Source organism: Mesoplodon densirostris, chromosome 1 (genome assembly GCF_025265405.1).
Source record: "Mesoplodon densirostris isolate mMesDen1 chromosome 1, mMesDen1 primary haplotype, whole genome shotgun sequence".
NCBI lineage: Eukaryota > Metazoa > Chordata > Mammalia > Artiodactyla > Ziphiidae > Mesoplodon > Mesoplodon densirostris.
In genome coordinates, this window is record NC_082661.1 from 223346656 (window position 1) to 223361448 (window position 14793).

Below are 14793 nucleotides of genomic sequence, written 5' to 3' on the forward strand. Positions count from 1 at the left end.
TTTCCCATTTCTACTCACTTGTAATTCTCCTAATTTTGTAGGGGTTTTCCACAGGAAATCACAGAAGAATAGTTGAAGTGCTTTATCTTATGTACTTTCCTTCTGAAGAAAGGAACAGTTAATTGTCTTCTTCCCAGAGTGGTCCAAATTCTTGTACAGGCAGCTGTGTTTACTGTAGTACAAATTAAATTCTACATTAAGTGATATCTTTAAGTACTTTCAGTCATTAAAAGCCAAAGTATTTAATTACTTCTCTAGCCAGTGGATTTCAGTGAAGATGATAGGATGGGTTTTCTAAGCAAGAAAAATATATCATGAGGTTGACTGTATGCCTTTAAACAGAAAGAAATCAATGACATTTAATCCCAAGTAAATTTGAATATCACAGAGTCAGAAGATACTCTTAATTATCTCAAATTAGGTTTTCATCAAACACAATGTGTTGAGAGACTTTAAAACTATTTTAAAAGGATGTTTAAAACTTATATTAATAATTTCTATTTTCAAAGAATAAATAAATCCAAAACCTAAAGTTTTTATTTTGCACATACTTCAGTCATACCTTCAATGTGATCTAATCCTCCTAGTTACTTTTATGTAGTTTGTAAGGATTAAAAAAAAAAAGCTTTGTAGGTTTTCATTCTGTCTTTGGTTTGCTTGTATGTTTCTCTCCCACCCCCCTACTTGTATAATGGAAGCATTTTTGACATATCCCCAGAAAAGTTGGTTCTTTATTATCAGGATTTAACTTACCCAGGGCAGGACGCTTCTTGGATTTACTGAAAATAAATACTTTGGTTATTCAATTTCAGTTTTAATGAGAAAAGTTGAAATCTTTGCCTAACATAAAGGTTTTTCTTTGTCTCTAAATTTTGATTTTCCATGCTGTCAGAAGCCCCATTGCAACAGGTAATTTGAGTGTTGATTGTATGTTTTCTCAGTTTGTAATTGTGTTGAATGTATTTAAAATGTTCACAATTTAAAAAATAAGTTTACTGTTAGGATCCTTCCAACTCAGAAATTCTGTGATTTTAAACTGTTTTTTTTTTAGTTTGAAAATGTGATCTTTGGGGTGTTGTCCTGTGTGTCATATATATATATATGACTAAGAATCATAGAATTTCAGAGCTGGAAGACATATAGTTGTTATCTAGTGATTCTACACATGAAGAATTCGGAAGCCCAAAGAGATTAGGGGCCTAACACAAGATCGTAGCAGTAACTGGCAACTGGAACTCTGGCCGCTTACTGGAGCACTAAAAATCTGCTCTAAAAATTAACCCAAATTATCTGAAAATGTGCAGACTTCAGGAGAATGTTCCTCTACAAATTTAAGAATGTTGGGGCATTTATATTAAGCACAATTTATTTAAATCCTATAAACTGTGCTCTCATCCCTGTTGTTTTCTCCAAACTTGGAATCACACTTGAAAATAAATTATAACTTGGGGTAGGTTAAAGTGTCTTGATTTTGCACTCCTGGGGTATTTTTCAGTAATTTAGAAGTGTAAACTGACTTTGTGAAGTTAGGCCTGTTTTCAAGTGGGAGGGTGCCCGCGCATCTCTGGGATGCTTGTGGGGAAAGCCCTCCTTGTGTAGCTGCCCTGGCAGAGTCTAGCTGGGATGATGAATGTGAGATCACCTCTCCAGATTACACGGGGCTTGCGGCCAAGGCAGCGCTTCTCGTCCTCCCAGTCTCACTTCTGTTTTATCTGGAACCAGCCCTTGATGATTGTCTTCCGCCCATCCTTCCACCTTGGCCAAACTCCAGCACCATGGGGAAATTGTACGTCAGGGTTGAATTCTCCCTGAGAATTGAATTTATAAAAATTAGAGATGTTTTAGCACCTCTACAGCCAGTCTATCTATAAATCGAAGTTATTTTCTCAGTGGAAAAGCCTAAGGGAGTACAAGTACTTCAAAAAATCCTCTTAGAAATAAAAATGGTGCCAGGGTTAGGTCTTCCTAAATGTGATTTCAAGCCAAGGAGTCAGTAGAATTTCACAAGTTAATTGGCTTCATGCACTCACCTTTTGCTAGGACTTTTCAGAAACTTCTCAGGGTAATCCCTCATTTATAGTTATAGTAGAGAGGTGAACCACGTCACGTGACTATAACCCTTCAACAGATCTTAAGGCAAGATGGCCTGCTGGGCCCTGCTGTCAACATTCTTTCCTGATACTGCCTGGGAGCTGTCAACTACTTGGCTGCTCCCTCCTTCCTCAGCGTAGCCTGGAGCCAATGATTTATTCAGTCATTAGTTCTTTGAACAGCTACTAATTAAATACTACTGGTTCCATCCTGGGGGTTGGGGAAATAGAAAGAATTAAATAATGCCTTGGTCCTCAAAGACCAGTCAGTTTAATAGAGGAACTAGGATATGTCCTTAAATATCTGAAATATAATAATATTGTTTGTTGTATTCACCACTGTAGAACCAGCACCTATAGCTGCCAGGTAGGAATTGCAGAATAAAGTAGTATTTTTCAAATGAAAGAGTGAATGACCTAATGGCCCTAAGGTAAAAGATCCAGCTAGTTGGGGTGGGCAGAGAAGACTTCAAGGCAGAGATTGCATTTGGGGCTGGATCTTGAGAGGTAGCAATTTGAAAGCATGAATCTAACTAGAGAAAATAGCACAAGCAGAAAAGTCAGCAGCAAAGGCTCAAAAATAGAAATCTCTGAGGTTGGATAGGAAAAGTGAATAATTCTGCTGGAATGAAGAGTACATGAAAGAGAAAGGTGGGAATGAGGCTAGAGAGGTATGATAGGGCCAAATCGTGCAAGCCTCAGGAATTTAGACCACATTTTGTAGAAAGTGGGTAGAAGTTTTAATATAGGAATGATATGCTATAATGAGCATTGTGCTTTAGGAATATAAATCTGGTCGCAATCTGCTGAGGGATTAGAAGGGAAAAGCACAAGGACACCAAGTGAGAAGAATTGCAGTGATTCCTCATGAGTTAAACTCTGGTTCAGGCTGAGATAGATAAACTAGGGGAGTGAGAATAGAGGGAAGGAACAGGTGCCAGAGATTTTGGGGAGTGCCACCTGGCTGAATCAGTTAATTCAGCAATGGATGACATGTAGAGGACAACAGAGGAATCCCAGATGATAGGAGAATTTTGGTGCAGTTGCTTACAAGGTGGTGGTTTCACTTACTAGGAGGTGGAGTAGGGTTCAGAGGAAGGCCATTCATGGGCCTTCAGTCGTGGGCAAATTGAGTTATAAGTTATGGACAGGAAGATGCCCTGCAAGCAGCGGGAAATGTTACAGATTCTTAAAAGGAAGGTAAGCACATGAGACTTAATTGAGGAGTCGTCCTGCATGGACTAGATAATTACATCCAGGAGACTACGTAAAAGTGTCAAGAGAGTGATTATGGTAATGGTTAGAGATAGACCAAGGACTGATCTCTGGCAGGACTTGTTTTGAGGAGGAAGAGTGCTTTAGTAGAACTGTCTAGTGAAGTGGGAGGGGACCATTTTGAGGAGGGAAGGTAACACATCCTAGGCTACAGAGAGGGTAAGTGGGATGAAGAATAAGAAATGGCTGGTCAGTTTGGAAACATGGAGTAAATCATGACCTTGAAGCACTTATTTCTTTGGGACGTAGAGGGATTAGTTAATTTGCAAAGGTACTACAGATTAAGTTGGAGTTTCACCATTGGTGATTAGAGCTTTTCTTGCATATTGATAAGGAAAAAAGAGAATGGCACTCAAGCAGGTGTAAGTGCCTTTTAAGAATGTTTCTTACTGAATTATAGAGAAAATCGAATGAAAGAATGGTTCTGTATTTCTTACTGTAGTGCCCGGCTCATAGGTTTCAATAAATGCTAAACTGTACAGTTATTATCATCATTATCAGAGAAAGAGTTGTTCCGAATAAGGCAGAAGACTGTACATGATTTGTGGATTAAGGGGAAGCGTCCTTTGGAGAGGGAGGGAGGAGAGTAATTTGAGGAGATCTGGAATAAGTCTGGCAGTAAGTGCAAAAACAGAGTGGTTGGACCTAGAAAAGGGAACAGACCTACATTTCTCTGAATTGGCAACGGATATGTAAAGTAATGGGGATGTTTTGAGCCTGGGTGACAGTAAGGAGAAGAGAGGTTGAAGAGCCTGGCATGCAATGCATTTTCACCTCATTACAGTCAGAGGAAATCTCTACTGCAGATATCTGCTTAAAACAGGAAGAGACAAAACAGAATCACTGTCATCTGTTGTGGCCCTGCTATGAATCAAGCACTGTATTAGACACTTTAAATTGCCTCCTTTAATCCTTGTGAAAATTCAGACATTATGTATTTGCATTCACATTTTACAGATGAGAAAACACATCAGAAAGACTGAGTAACTTGCCCAGGATGGCACAGCTAGTAATGAGAGGAGCCAGGATTCAGAGCCGGGTCCATCTGACTCCGGAGCCTGTGCTCTTTATTGAAAGGGAGCCCAGTGGTTTGAGATCTTGGAGGTGTAGGCCTGCACTGCTTTATGTTAAGGTCCTGTGGAGTGCTTATTGGTGTCAGTCACCAGAGTGAATATCAAAGAAGGGCCCTCTCATTTGGGGAGTACATGACTGTGAAACTGGGGTGAACCAGAAATGTGAATTCTGGATCCCTGAGGGCAATAGTAAGGCAAGGAATAGAGAAAATGTTTTGAGTCAAGTCCCTGGCCTCTTCAGTACAGCAGGAGAATGCCTTATGGGTAACAGCAGCTGGGGTGGGAAGGGGGAAGTCCAAGGAGGGTGTCTTGGACTTTCGGGAGCACCGTTACCTTGATTTTCCAACAAGATGATTCAAGAGTCACCTTCGCTTTACTTTCCCACAGCTGCCCGGGTTCCTGACCCTCAGCAGTTAGATTCCTCTAACCATACTGCAGGTCCAGACAGAGCCCACACTAAGGTGCCCTACGCTAATGTTCTGCTCTGGTGTAAATAATCACATTCTAATTTAAATAGCCTATTGAGAGGCTGCACTAGGATCTAGCCTTTTTTTTTTTTTTTTGAAAAGACAATAACAAAAGAATATAATTTCCATCCCCTACCTAACACAGCTCTTTATATTTTAATAAATTGCCTTCCCATAGCTGACATTTTAGTCATCTTATTTAATCATGCATTTGCTACAGGATTAATTATTGAATGCCCACAGTATAACAAACATTATTGCAGGCATTTGGGATATGACAGGGAAGAAACCATTGTCCCCACTGTTACAGAGCCTCTGTTCTAATGGGGAAGTTAGGCAATAATCAAAGTAAGTAAGATATGTAGTATATTAAATGGTAACTAACACAGGGAGAAAAATAAAGCAGGGGAAAGCAGCAAGGAATTCAGGGATGGGAGTGTTAAAAATTTAGATAGGGTGTAGGGTAACCCATGAAAGCTCCCCTGAGAAAATGGCATTTCTGCAAATCCTGAAGGGAGGTAAGAGAACATGCAGGTATCCAGGGAAAGAGTGTTCTAGGCAGGAGCTCTCAGGTAGGAGCTGAGCTGGCAAGGAGGCTGATGTGGCTCCAGAAGGAGTAAGAAACAAGATCAAAGAGGAAGTGGGGTCAGAGGGCCCAGGGCCTGTGTGCTGTTGTAAAGACTTTGGCTTTTAAGATGGAAATCCATTAGAGGGTCTGAGGGGTTTTTTTTAGCTTCTTACCATGGAAAACTGTAATCATATATACCCAGAACACTACAGTGAGTCCCCTTGACGACTCATTCATCTTCAACAGCTTTCTCTTTTGGAGGACTTTGAACAGAGGAGTGTCCACACTTGGCATGACCTGACTTGAACGGGATCACCTAGGAGAACAGGCCATGGGGAAGTGGGGGAGGCATAGGAAACTAATCATGGCGGCTTGAAACCAGGGAGTGGCAGTAGAGATGGTAAGAAGTGGTTAGTTTGGGGATATCTTTTAAAGGTTTGACTAAGTACTATATATTTTATGCTTTGTTCAAAAAACAGAATTTGAGAGTACACGTAGCACAGCAATGAGGGTAAGGAGATGTAGAAAAGAAATTCAGTAGAAAAGAATACTACTGTTTTATTTTCTATTTAAGAATAAACCAGGTTTAGGGGCTTCCCTGGTGGCGCAGTGGTTAAGAATCCACCTGCCAATGCAGGGGACACGGGTTCGAGCCCTGGTCCAGGAAGAGCCCACGTGCCGCGGAGGACCTAAGCCCGTGCGCCACAACTACTGAGCCCTCGTGCCACAATTGCTGAAGCCCACCTGCCTAGAGCCTGTGCTCCGCAACAAGAGAAGTCACCGCAATAAAAAAAGAGCCCGTGCACCACAACAAAGAGTAGCCCCCGCTCACCACAGCTAGAGAAAGCGTGTGCATAGCAACGAAGACCCAATGTAGCCAAAAATAAATAAATAAATTAATTTTTTTAAATAAATAAAAAATTTTAAATTAATTAATTAATTAATTTTTTAAATGAATAAATAAATAAAAGAATAAACCAGGTTTATAAGCCAGGTTCCAAAAAAAAACTGGCCTATAAATGAACATTTGCAACGCAGTTTATCCATAAGTTACATATTATTTTGTAACCATGAGCAATTGGGCCATGCAAAGGGTAAAACATTTAATTTATTAATGAGATAATGACACCTATTGAGGTGCAAGTCCCCAGCAGTCCCCAGAGTTGGCAATAGTGTGTTACTTGATTTTCTGAAAGAAGTATGATTTATAAGTGGCTATATTTGATGTAATGAAACTGAAAATTCAAATAAAACAAAAACTAGGGGTCAAAGTATGACAAAAAACTGAAAACTTGCACAGTGGAGTTTTACATAGATAATGATTTTATTCCACTTCTCTACATAGTTGATGAAGCCCTCTTTGTCTGTTTTGTTGTGTTTAATGGCCCAGTTTGCCCTTCCAATCCCAGGCAAACATCTGAGCCATATGTGCTATTGGTCAAATAAGTAGGGCAATAAAAAAGACGAAAGAATGTGAATGAATCAATGCAAATCCAGGAGCACTACTGGAAAAACAACCATGTTATCAACAGTGAGTGGGCCAAAGAGGATATTTTCATGTCATCCCATCTTATAAGAACACCGCACCTACAAAGACTCAGGATGAATTCCAGCATCCTCCGGATCTTGACTGTCTCACCTTGTGTTATGTCATTTGTTAATCTGTCTAAACTGTTTTCTTATCTGCAAAATGGGGACGATAGTGCCAAGTCTGTCTGCTTCACAGGGTCATTGGGAAATCCAGGAGGGAAACAGCCCCTTTTTATAAAAGAGAAGGAAAGAAACTGGCGCTTCCATAGTACATGCCATGTGCCAGACACTGTGTGGTTCTCACAACAGCCCTCTGAGGTCCCATCATTGTGCCACTTTGTAGGTATAGAGCGTGCAGCTCAGAGAGGTTATTTATCTTGTGTAAGCCCACAGAGCTGGAAGAAGAAAGAGCTGGGATTTGGTCCCAGATTGGATCAGCTTGAAATCTGCTGGCTTAAAAAGAAGGAACTAACTTTACCAAGCATCTTCCTACCCTATGCCAGAAACTACTAGATATGGTTCTGTACTGTCTTGCTTGATGAAGGTTGTTCAGTACTTCCTGTGTATTCAACAAATAATAAAGAATGAAGAACAGTAAAGTCTGTTTTGCGTCACTGAGAGGAGGTATATTATGAAAATCATGTTCTTTTCTTTCCTTCTCCTGTTCCTCCTCTTCCTCCCCACTCCCCTGGTCCTCCTCCTTCTCCTTTTTCTTCATTTTGTGATATGACTTGCACCGTAACAGAGGAGAAGCAATGCACAGTTTAATAATGTCTGTGGCATGATTTTGTTTATAAAGAAGCCTTACAGGGGAACAAGCGCGCTTCTGCCATCTCACACCTCTCACTGAGACCTTCTCCCCCACAACACACACCAACAAAACCAAACAAACAGGTTTTTCAGGGATAACTGTCACGAGCACTGTGCTAGGCAAAGGAGAGCTATAAAACTCTGTGCACACTGGACGTATACAGAAGAAAAAGTGACTAAGCCACGTGGTAGCCAGTGTAATGGAAAATGTGAACGGGCTTTGGAGGTGGACAGACCCAAGTTCAAAGGGCTGCCCGATCACTCCAGTCACAGGAGTGGTGGCAGTGTAACTCATCGTAATGTGCCTCAGTTCCCCTGGCTGTGGAATCGGGTAGCACTGCTGATCCCACAGGGCTGACGTGAAGATGGGCTGAGTTAACAAGTCCCCTTCCCTTCCGTAAAAACAGAAAGTGAGGAAGTATAGCTCGGTGTGCTCTGGGAGTTTAACAAGCAAGAGGGGTAGGACAGTAACCCTTCAGTGGCCAGTTGGTCTTACCATCTTCTTGCTGCAATAAACTCTGTATAACTTTCCTGCCCTCTTCCTATCACATTCCCCAAAAAAGGGACAGTGGTGGAGTTTTGTGGGCTAAAGTGGTGAAGGGAGTGTCACGGAAGATTCAGATTTAGGTCCTACCCTTGAAGAATGGGTGGTTCTACACAGGGAGGAGAAGGCAGGGACACCCTCGGGTGGTAGGAACCACGGGAAGGAAACCCTGAGAGGTGGTAGTGAGTACGACCGAGGAGATGATGAGTCGGACTCGCCACAGAGCTTTCGTTTGTGCTGGTCTCGCTGCCAGCAATACTCTTCTCAGCCCCTAGCCACCCCGTTGTCCCTTGTTACATTCTTACTCTTCTTTGAGAGCTCAGCCCTCATTACTCCTTCAGGGAGCTTTCTCTGGCTTCCTGAGCAGGTCATATCCTTATTCTGCATGTGCTGTGTAAGTGCTTCATAGTTATGCACTTACATTTAGTTGTGATATTTTTGGGTAGTATTGGTCCTACTCTTTCATTCCCATAAGAACAGGAGTTATGTCTGTTTTCTACTCAGCTGTGTATCCCTCCATTCCCTGACCTACTGCAGTGCATGGGACATAGAAGCAGCTTAATAAGTACTCACTGAATAAATGGGTACATATTGGTTGTCGGTGAGGTAATAGCCTGGATAGGAGAGAGGGTTTATATTTGAGATTGCCAATCCTGTTCGGTGCCAAGCACTTAACTCATTTAATCCTTAAAAACAATCCTATGAAAGCAAATGTATTATTACTTTCATCTTAAAGGTGGAGAAGCTGATGTCCAGTGATGTTAACCATCCTTCTGCTGGCCCAGCTATTAAGTGACAACAGAGGGACTTGAGCACAGCAGCCTGGCGTCAGAGCTCTTGAATTTAACCACATTCCTCTGCTGCTTTAGCAGTAGAGGTCAAAGTTAGATACACAAGTAAAGTTAGGGTAGATTTCTGTTTGAAAAGTGTGGATTTTTCCCTCCTCCTCCTCTTCTTCAAGTATCATCATTATCACTTCATGAGGAAAAACGCAGCAGAAAAGAACTACTTCATGTGTCACGTCTCATATTCATGTTGACTCTACATTCTGCCAAAGTGATATGTCCAAATTAACTCAGCAAGTAAAGTGGACCTTTCAAAGTCTGATTCTTAGAAAATTCTAGATTACTTCTCTTAATCAGCTTTAAAGAACCAGTATGCACTTTTCCAGAGCATGACAGAGTTAGTTGCTTTAAATAAAAGGAGGTGATTTGACTAAGTTTGGTATTATCTGAGATACTTGGTTTCTGTTTCTTACGCAAAAAGCAGATCTAGCCTGTGGTCATCAGTAGGTATTGAGTCATAAAGCTCCTGGAAGAAAGGCTTGATTTCATCGAGGAAGCCAAGGAATCCTGAGCACCTCCAAGAATGATAGGTATTACTACAATAACATAGTTATTCCTAAAATAAATAAATAACAGAGCCCAGTAAAATATGTCACTCTGGAAAAAAGTCTTACCCTAGGAATAGAAGTGGCCTGAATTGGTCATTTATTCCAGCCACCTGCCTTTAAACGGGATTTATAAACATTCACCTCAGGGCAGTTGTATTTTTTGTGTGTGTGTGTGGTACGCGGGCCTCTTACTGTTAGGCCCTCTCCCGTTGCGGAGCACAGGCTCTGGACGTGCAGGCTCAGCGGCCATGGCTCACGGGCCCAGCTGCTCCGCGGCATGTGGGATCTTCCTGGACCGGGGCACGAACCCGCGTCCCCTGCATCGGCAGGCGGACTCTCAACCACTGTGCCACCAGGGAAGCCCCCAGTTGTATTATTTAAAGGCCTCTAGGTAGAGGAATGTATTACAGTAATAAGATAGTGGTTAATACTGTGTATTGCTGTTATTTACTGGGCAGTGGTCTTCAAGACTTTACATGCATTAATGTATTTAATCCTCCTAACAAACCTGTGAGGTCCTGTTATTATCCCCATCTTACAGATGAAGAGCTGAGCACTGCCCAAGGTCACAGAACTAGTAGATAGTGGAACTGTCTTCACACCTAGCTAGTCTGTCAAGTACATGCTCTTCCTGTGTCCCTTGGTAGCTGATTGTCACCTTTGTCTCCTTGGCTCTAAGTGATAGCTTAACTTGTATTTAAGCCATTAGTGTTTATTAAAAGCTTGTTATGCTCAGACTCTTTAAAAAATAACCCACCCTTTCTGACAGACACAGTTGCTTTCTATAAACTTAATTTTCAAGGGAACCACTATGCAAAGAAGTAAAGGGGGGGGGCTGAATAAAAATAATCTGATTCTCCATAGAACAAATGAATTTCTGAGTCAGTTGCAATTAGCTCTCAGTCATTGCGGCATTTTATGAAGTATTCCCTCCCCTAAGGTAGAATTCCACTGTCTTCATTAGCCATAGAGCCTGAAAATAGAAAATAGTATTTTTTTGTGTGTGTCCCCATGCCTCAGCTTTCTTCCTTCAGTCAGTATTTTGGAAAGTCCACAAAACCCAGGGGCCTCCCTGTCGTTGCGCTGTGGCCTATGTGAAAAACCAGATGATGCCATGCTGACTTGAACTCTTTCCAATGGATCAAACAGCACATTAGTCATTGGCACATTTTTCAGGCCCTTGACCTCAGACACTACCCAGTTCCTCATTCTTGCCACCCTTCGATCATGAAGTAATAGCAAGAAAAAGATGTGAGTACTTTTTGAGGAGACCTCCCACCTCTTTCCTTCAGTGCCTGTGACTGATTGCTTCATAGTGGTAACGTTGAAGGGTCCAGATATCCAAAGGGATTGGGCTTTAATGGATGGATTCCTTCCGGTGTCCTGCTTAAGTGGAAAGCCTACCTGATTTCACCCAAGTGAAGCATTTCGTCATGCCTTACACTGTTGCATTCCTATGCTCAGTGCACTTAAAAGTGAAATTACATGGTCTATTTCATGCTCTTTCACTGTGTATTTACTGTTGAAGAAGTCCCTGTGAAATATGTCATCATAACAAAGGCTGATTTCAGATGTTGACACCAAGACACAGAACTGACATCAGCAATCCAGGGAGTATGTAAGGACAACAGCCAACTTTGGAGCAAACCCAGAACGTTTCATTCCCTGCCCTACCCTGAAGGGCAAAGGCTTTCTACCTGTTATAAAAGGGAAAGCACACTAAGTTCATAATTGGTTTTATGCCCAGGGGGCTTTTTAAGTGCTTAACCTGTTTAAGAAATTATTTATTTGTGCTCTGAGGTGGTCAGAGCCTAATTTAATCCTAAGCATACTTTGCGATTAGCTTGCTCTGCAAGGACTGGAGGACATTCCCGCAGGTGGCCCTGCTCCTTGGGAAAGGGTGTTAGTGGGTTGGGAAACAAACTTTTGCAGCGGTTCTGAGCCTGGGTTCAGGCAGAGAGGCCCTAAGGTTTCCAGTGGAGCTACATTGTGGCCAGAGGGGAGTCTGTCTTTTGTTCAGGAGAGGAAACTTCTCTCCCCCAAAAGCCTCTGGGGAATAATCCCAGTTCTGATCAACTTCTCCTCAACTCTTACAGTGGGAGATTGGATTGGGAAAAAAATCCATACTGAAAAAATCCTAACAAAACCATGCCTCAATGGAATATAAATTCATTTGATGGTATTTATAGTAGAAGTATATTGGTGGAAAGGAATTCTGTCTGTTTCCAAGCAATTTTACTGGCAAGTGTAGGTTCTTCCTCAAGTATATATCAGAAAGACTTCCATCAAGGATCCATTGCTACATGAGATTTCTATCTACTTTCTTTTTCTTCTGAGCTAAGGGTTGCTTGTGCAGATTAAAATATTTCTAACGATTGTACAGTTGGGAGGTCCTGGATTTAGGTCATATACTTCCTCAAAAAGAGACAATATGAGCTAAGGAGATAGGGTGACCAACTCTTCTCGTTGTTAGCCCTGAAAGTCCTGCATCCCAGGAAACCCCGTCATTCCCGAGCAAACGAGGATAGCCGGCCACCCTTTGAGGAGATACAGTGCATTTCCAACAGTTTGGCTGAATTTATCACAGGTTTCTGACTTACAGTATTCAGGAAGTTTAAAAACAAGGCCATTGGTCTTTTCTGTGAGTATGATTTTAGTGTTGGGGCTTTTTCAAGGAAGGAATCTGTGGTCTCCTATAGAGGGCTAGAGAACCAACTAGAGGAGAAAGGGTGTCCAAGCTCTGTTTACTTAAAATGTCATTATCTCCTTGCAGTTTTCTTTTTATTGCTATTGTCATCATTTTAAAGATATAACAATAAAAAATATAAATTACTTTAAATGGAAAAATCTTATAAAACAAGAGCTAAACAGGTATCAGATCTAAGGGTTTGCACTTAGGTAGTACACTTATTTGAATTAAAGAAACAGATCACTGCAGGCCAAGTCCATGGGCTTGGGTGTCCATGGCCAACCTTCCTAGCCAGGTCCCTGGGCAAGACTCTCTCTCCTGCCTCATCTCATGGCAGAGAGTTAGGACGGACTCTTTCTGCTCACCTCTTTCCTTCTCTTGATTTCCATCAATCAATCAACCCCAATACCCTTCTCACTGATCTTCTACCCAGCTTTTATGACCAAACATGCCATGACGGTGCAGCTGAAAATGTGTTCTTGGTTGGTAGGACGGGGATACAGCATCCTCCAACATGTGCTCTTCCTTCCAACTTTAACAAAACGTGCTGTATTTTAAACGGTCTGCTTCCTGCAGAGTATCTTTCACACCCAAAACAACCGCCATTAGCATTTTAATTTATTTCCATCTCATCATTTGTTCATCACATATTTTTCAAAACCGAGCTGTGGTCGTATATGTACAGATACGCTTAATTTTATATCATACTTTTTATACTTAACTGGCTTGTCTTAAGCATTTTCCCATGTTGTAATATAGTCAGATGTGCTAACTTTGAAATGTGCTTCTTATATAGATCTGCAACTATGTGGGACCTGCAAAGGTTATTGTTCAGTTGGTCACAAATGGAAAAAACATCCACCTGCATGCACACAGCCTGGTGGGAAAACACTGTGAGGATGGCATCTGCACTGTAACTGCTGGACCCAAGGACATGGTGGTCGGGTAAGTGAGGGTATATGATGTGGTGGAAGGGAGGTGCAGATCGAACATGGCAGCCAGGGAACAGGCCCTTTTTATTAAGGGTCTTTCCAAGACCCTCAGAGAGCCCCAGAAAATGAAAATTTGAGCTCTCACTTGGACTCTGAGGACTCCGAAGAGTAAGGTGCCCACTTGTCTGGATTTCCCTGATACAACCCACTTTGTACCTGTTGTCCTGGCCTAATTATTTATAGCACCCTCTTTCACTCTCAAAAGTGGCCCCGTTTGGATGATAAATTATACAGTCACTTGGCCTATGAGACATTTGTGCCACTTTTAGCAATATTTTCCTTCTGGAAATAAGGATTAGGACAAATTAGAAGAAAACGGGCTATAGCAGAAATCAACACTTTATGGATGATTTCATACCTTTGGTGATTCCCTTAATGAACTATTGGTTCTTGATTTACAGTGTGAACATGTTGAGCATGAAGTGGATAGGTAACTATTATTTCAGTTCTGTGTCGCTTAGAAAGTGTGCACAGAAATGATAAGGCCGATAAGGGCTTCATTTCCAAAACATACAAACAGCTCATTCAGCTCAACATCAAAATAACAAACAACCAGATTAAAAAATGGGCAGAGGACCTGATTAGACACTTCTCCAAAGAGGACTTGCAGGTGGCCAACAGGCATATGAAAAGATTCTTTTTTTTTTTTTTTTTTTTTTTTGCGGTATGCGGGCCTCTCACTGTTGTGGCCTCCCCCGTTGCGGAGCACAGGCTCCGGACGCGCAGGCTCAGCGGCCATGGCTCACGGGCCCAGGCGCTCCGCGGCATGTGGGATCCTCCCAGATCGGGGCACCAACCCGTATCCCCTGCATCGGCAGGCGGACTCTCAACCACTTGCGCCACCAGGGAGGCCCTGAAAAGATTCTTGATCTCGCTAAGTATCAGGGATGCAGATCCATACCACAGTGAGATGCCACCTCACACCTGTCAGAATGGCTGTCATCAAAGAGAACACAAAGAACAAATGTTGGTGAGGATGTGGAGAAAAGGGAACTCTCAGACACTGTTTGTGGGGATGTAAATTGGCGCAGCCACTGTGGAAAACAGTATGGAGGTTTCTCAAAGAAACTAAAACTAGAACTACCATATGACACAGCAATTCCACTCTTGGGTATATATCCAAAAATCCCAAAACACTAATTCAAAAAGATACATGCACCCGAGTGTTCATAGCAGCATTATTTACAATTGCCAAAATATGGAAGCAACCTAAGTGTCTGTCAACAGATGAATGGATAAAGAAGATGTGGTATATGTATATATATATATATATGATGAAGATGTGTGTATATACATACACACAATAAAATACTACTCAGCCATAAAAAAGAATGAAATTTTGCAGCAACATGGATGGACCTG

The 14793-nt window shown here is 41.8% G+C and overlaps 1 protein-coding gene across 6 annotated transcripts in view; it reads left to right on the forward strand.

Annotated features, from left to right (window-relative positions):
- The window catches only part of NFKB1 (nuclear factor kappa B subunit 1), a 133714-nt gene that overhangs the window by 62881 nt on the left and 56040 nt on the right, over positions 1–14793 (forward strand). For all 6 annotated transcript variants that reach the window (XM_060115480.1, XM_060115489.1, XM_060115508.1 and 3 more), the window contains one exon: positions 13236–13384. In XM_060115480.1, coding sequence (XP_059971463.1) covers positions 13236–13384 — 149 coding nt within the window. The remainder of the gene's footprint in view (positions 1–13235; positions 13385–14793) is intronic.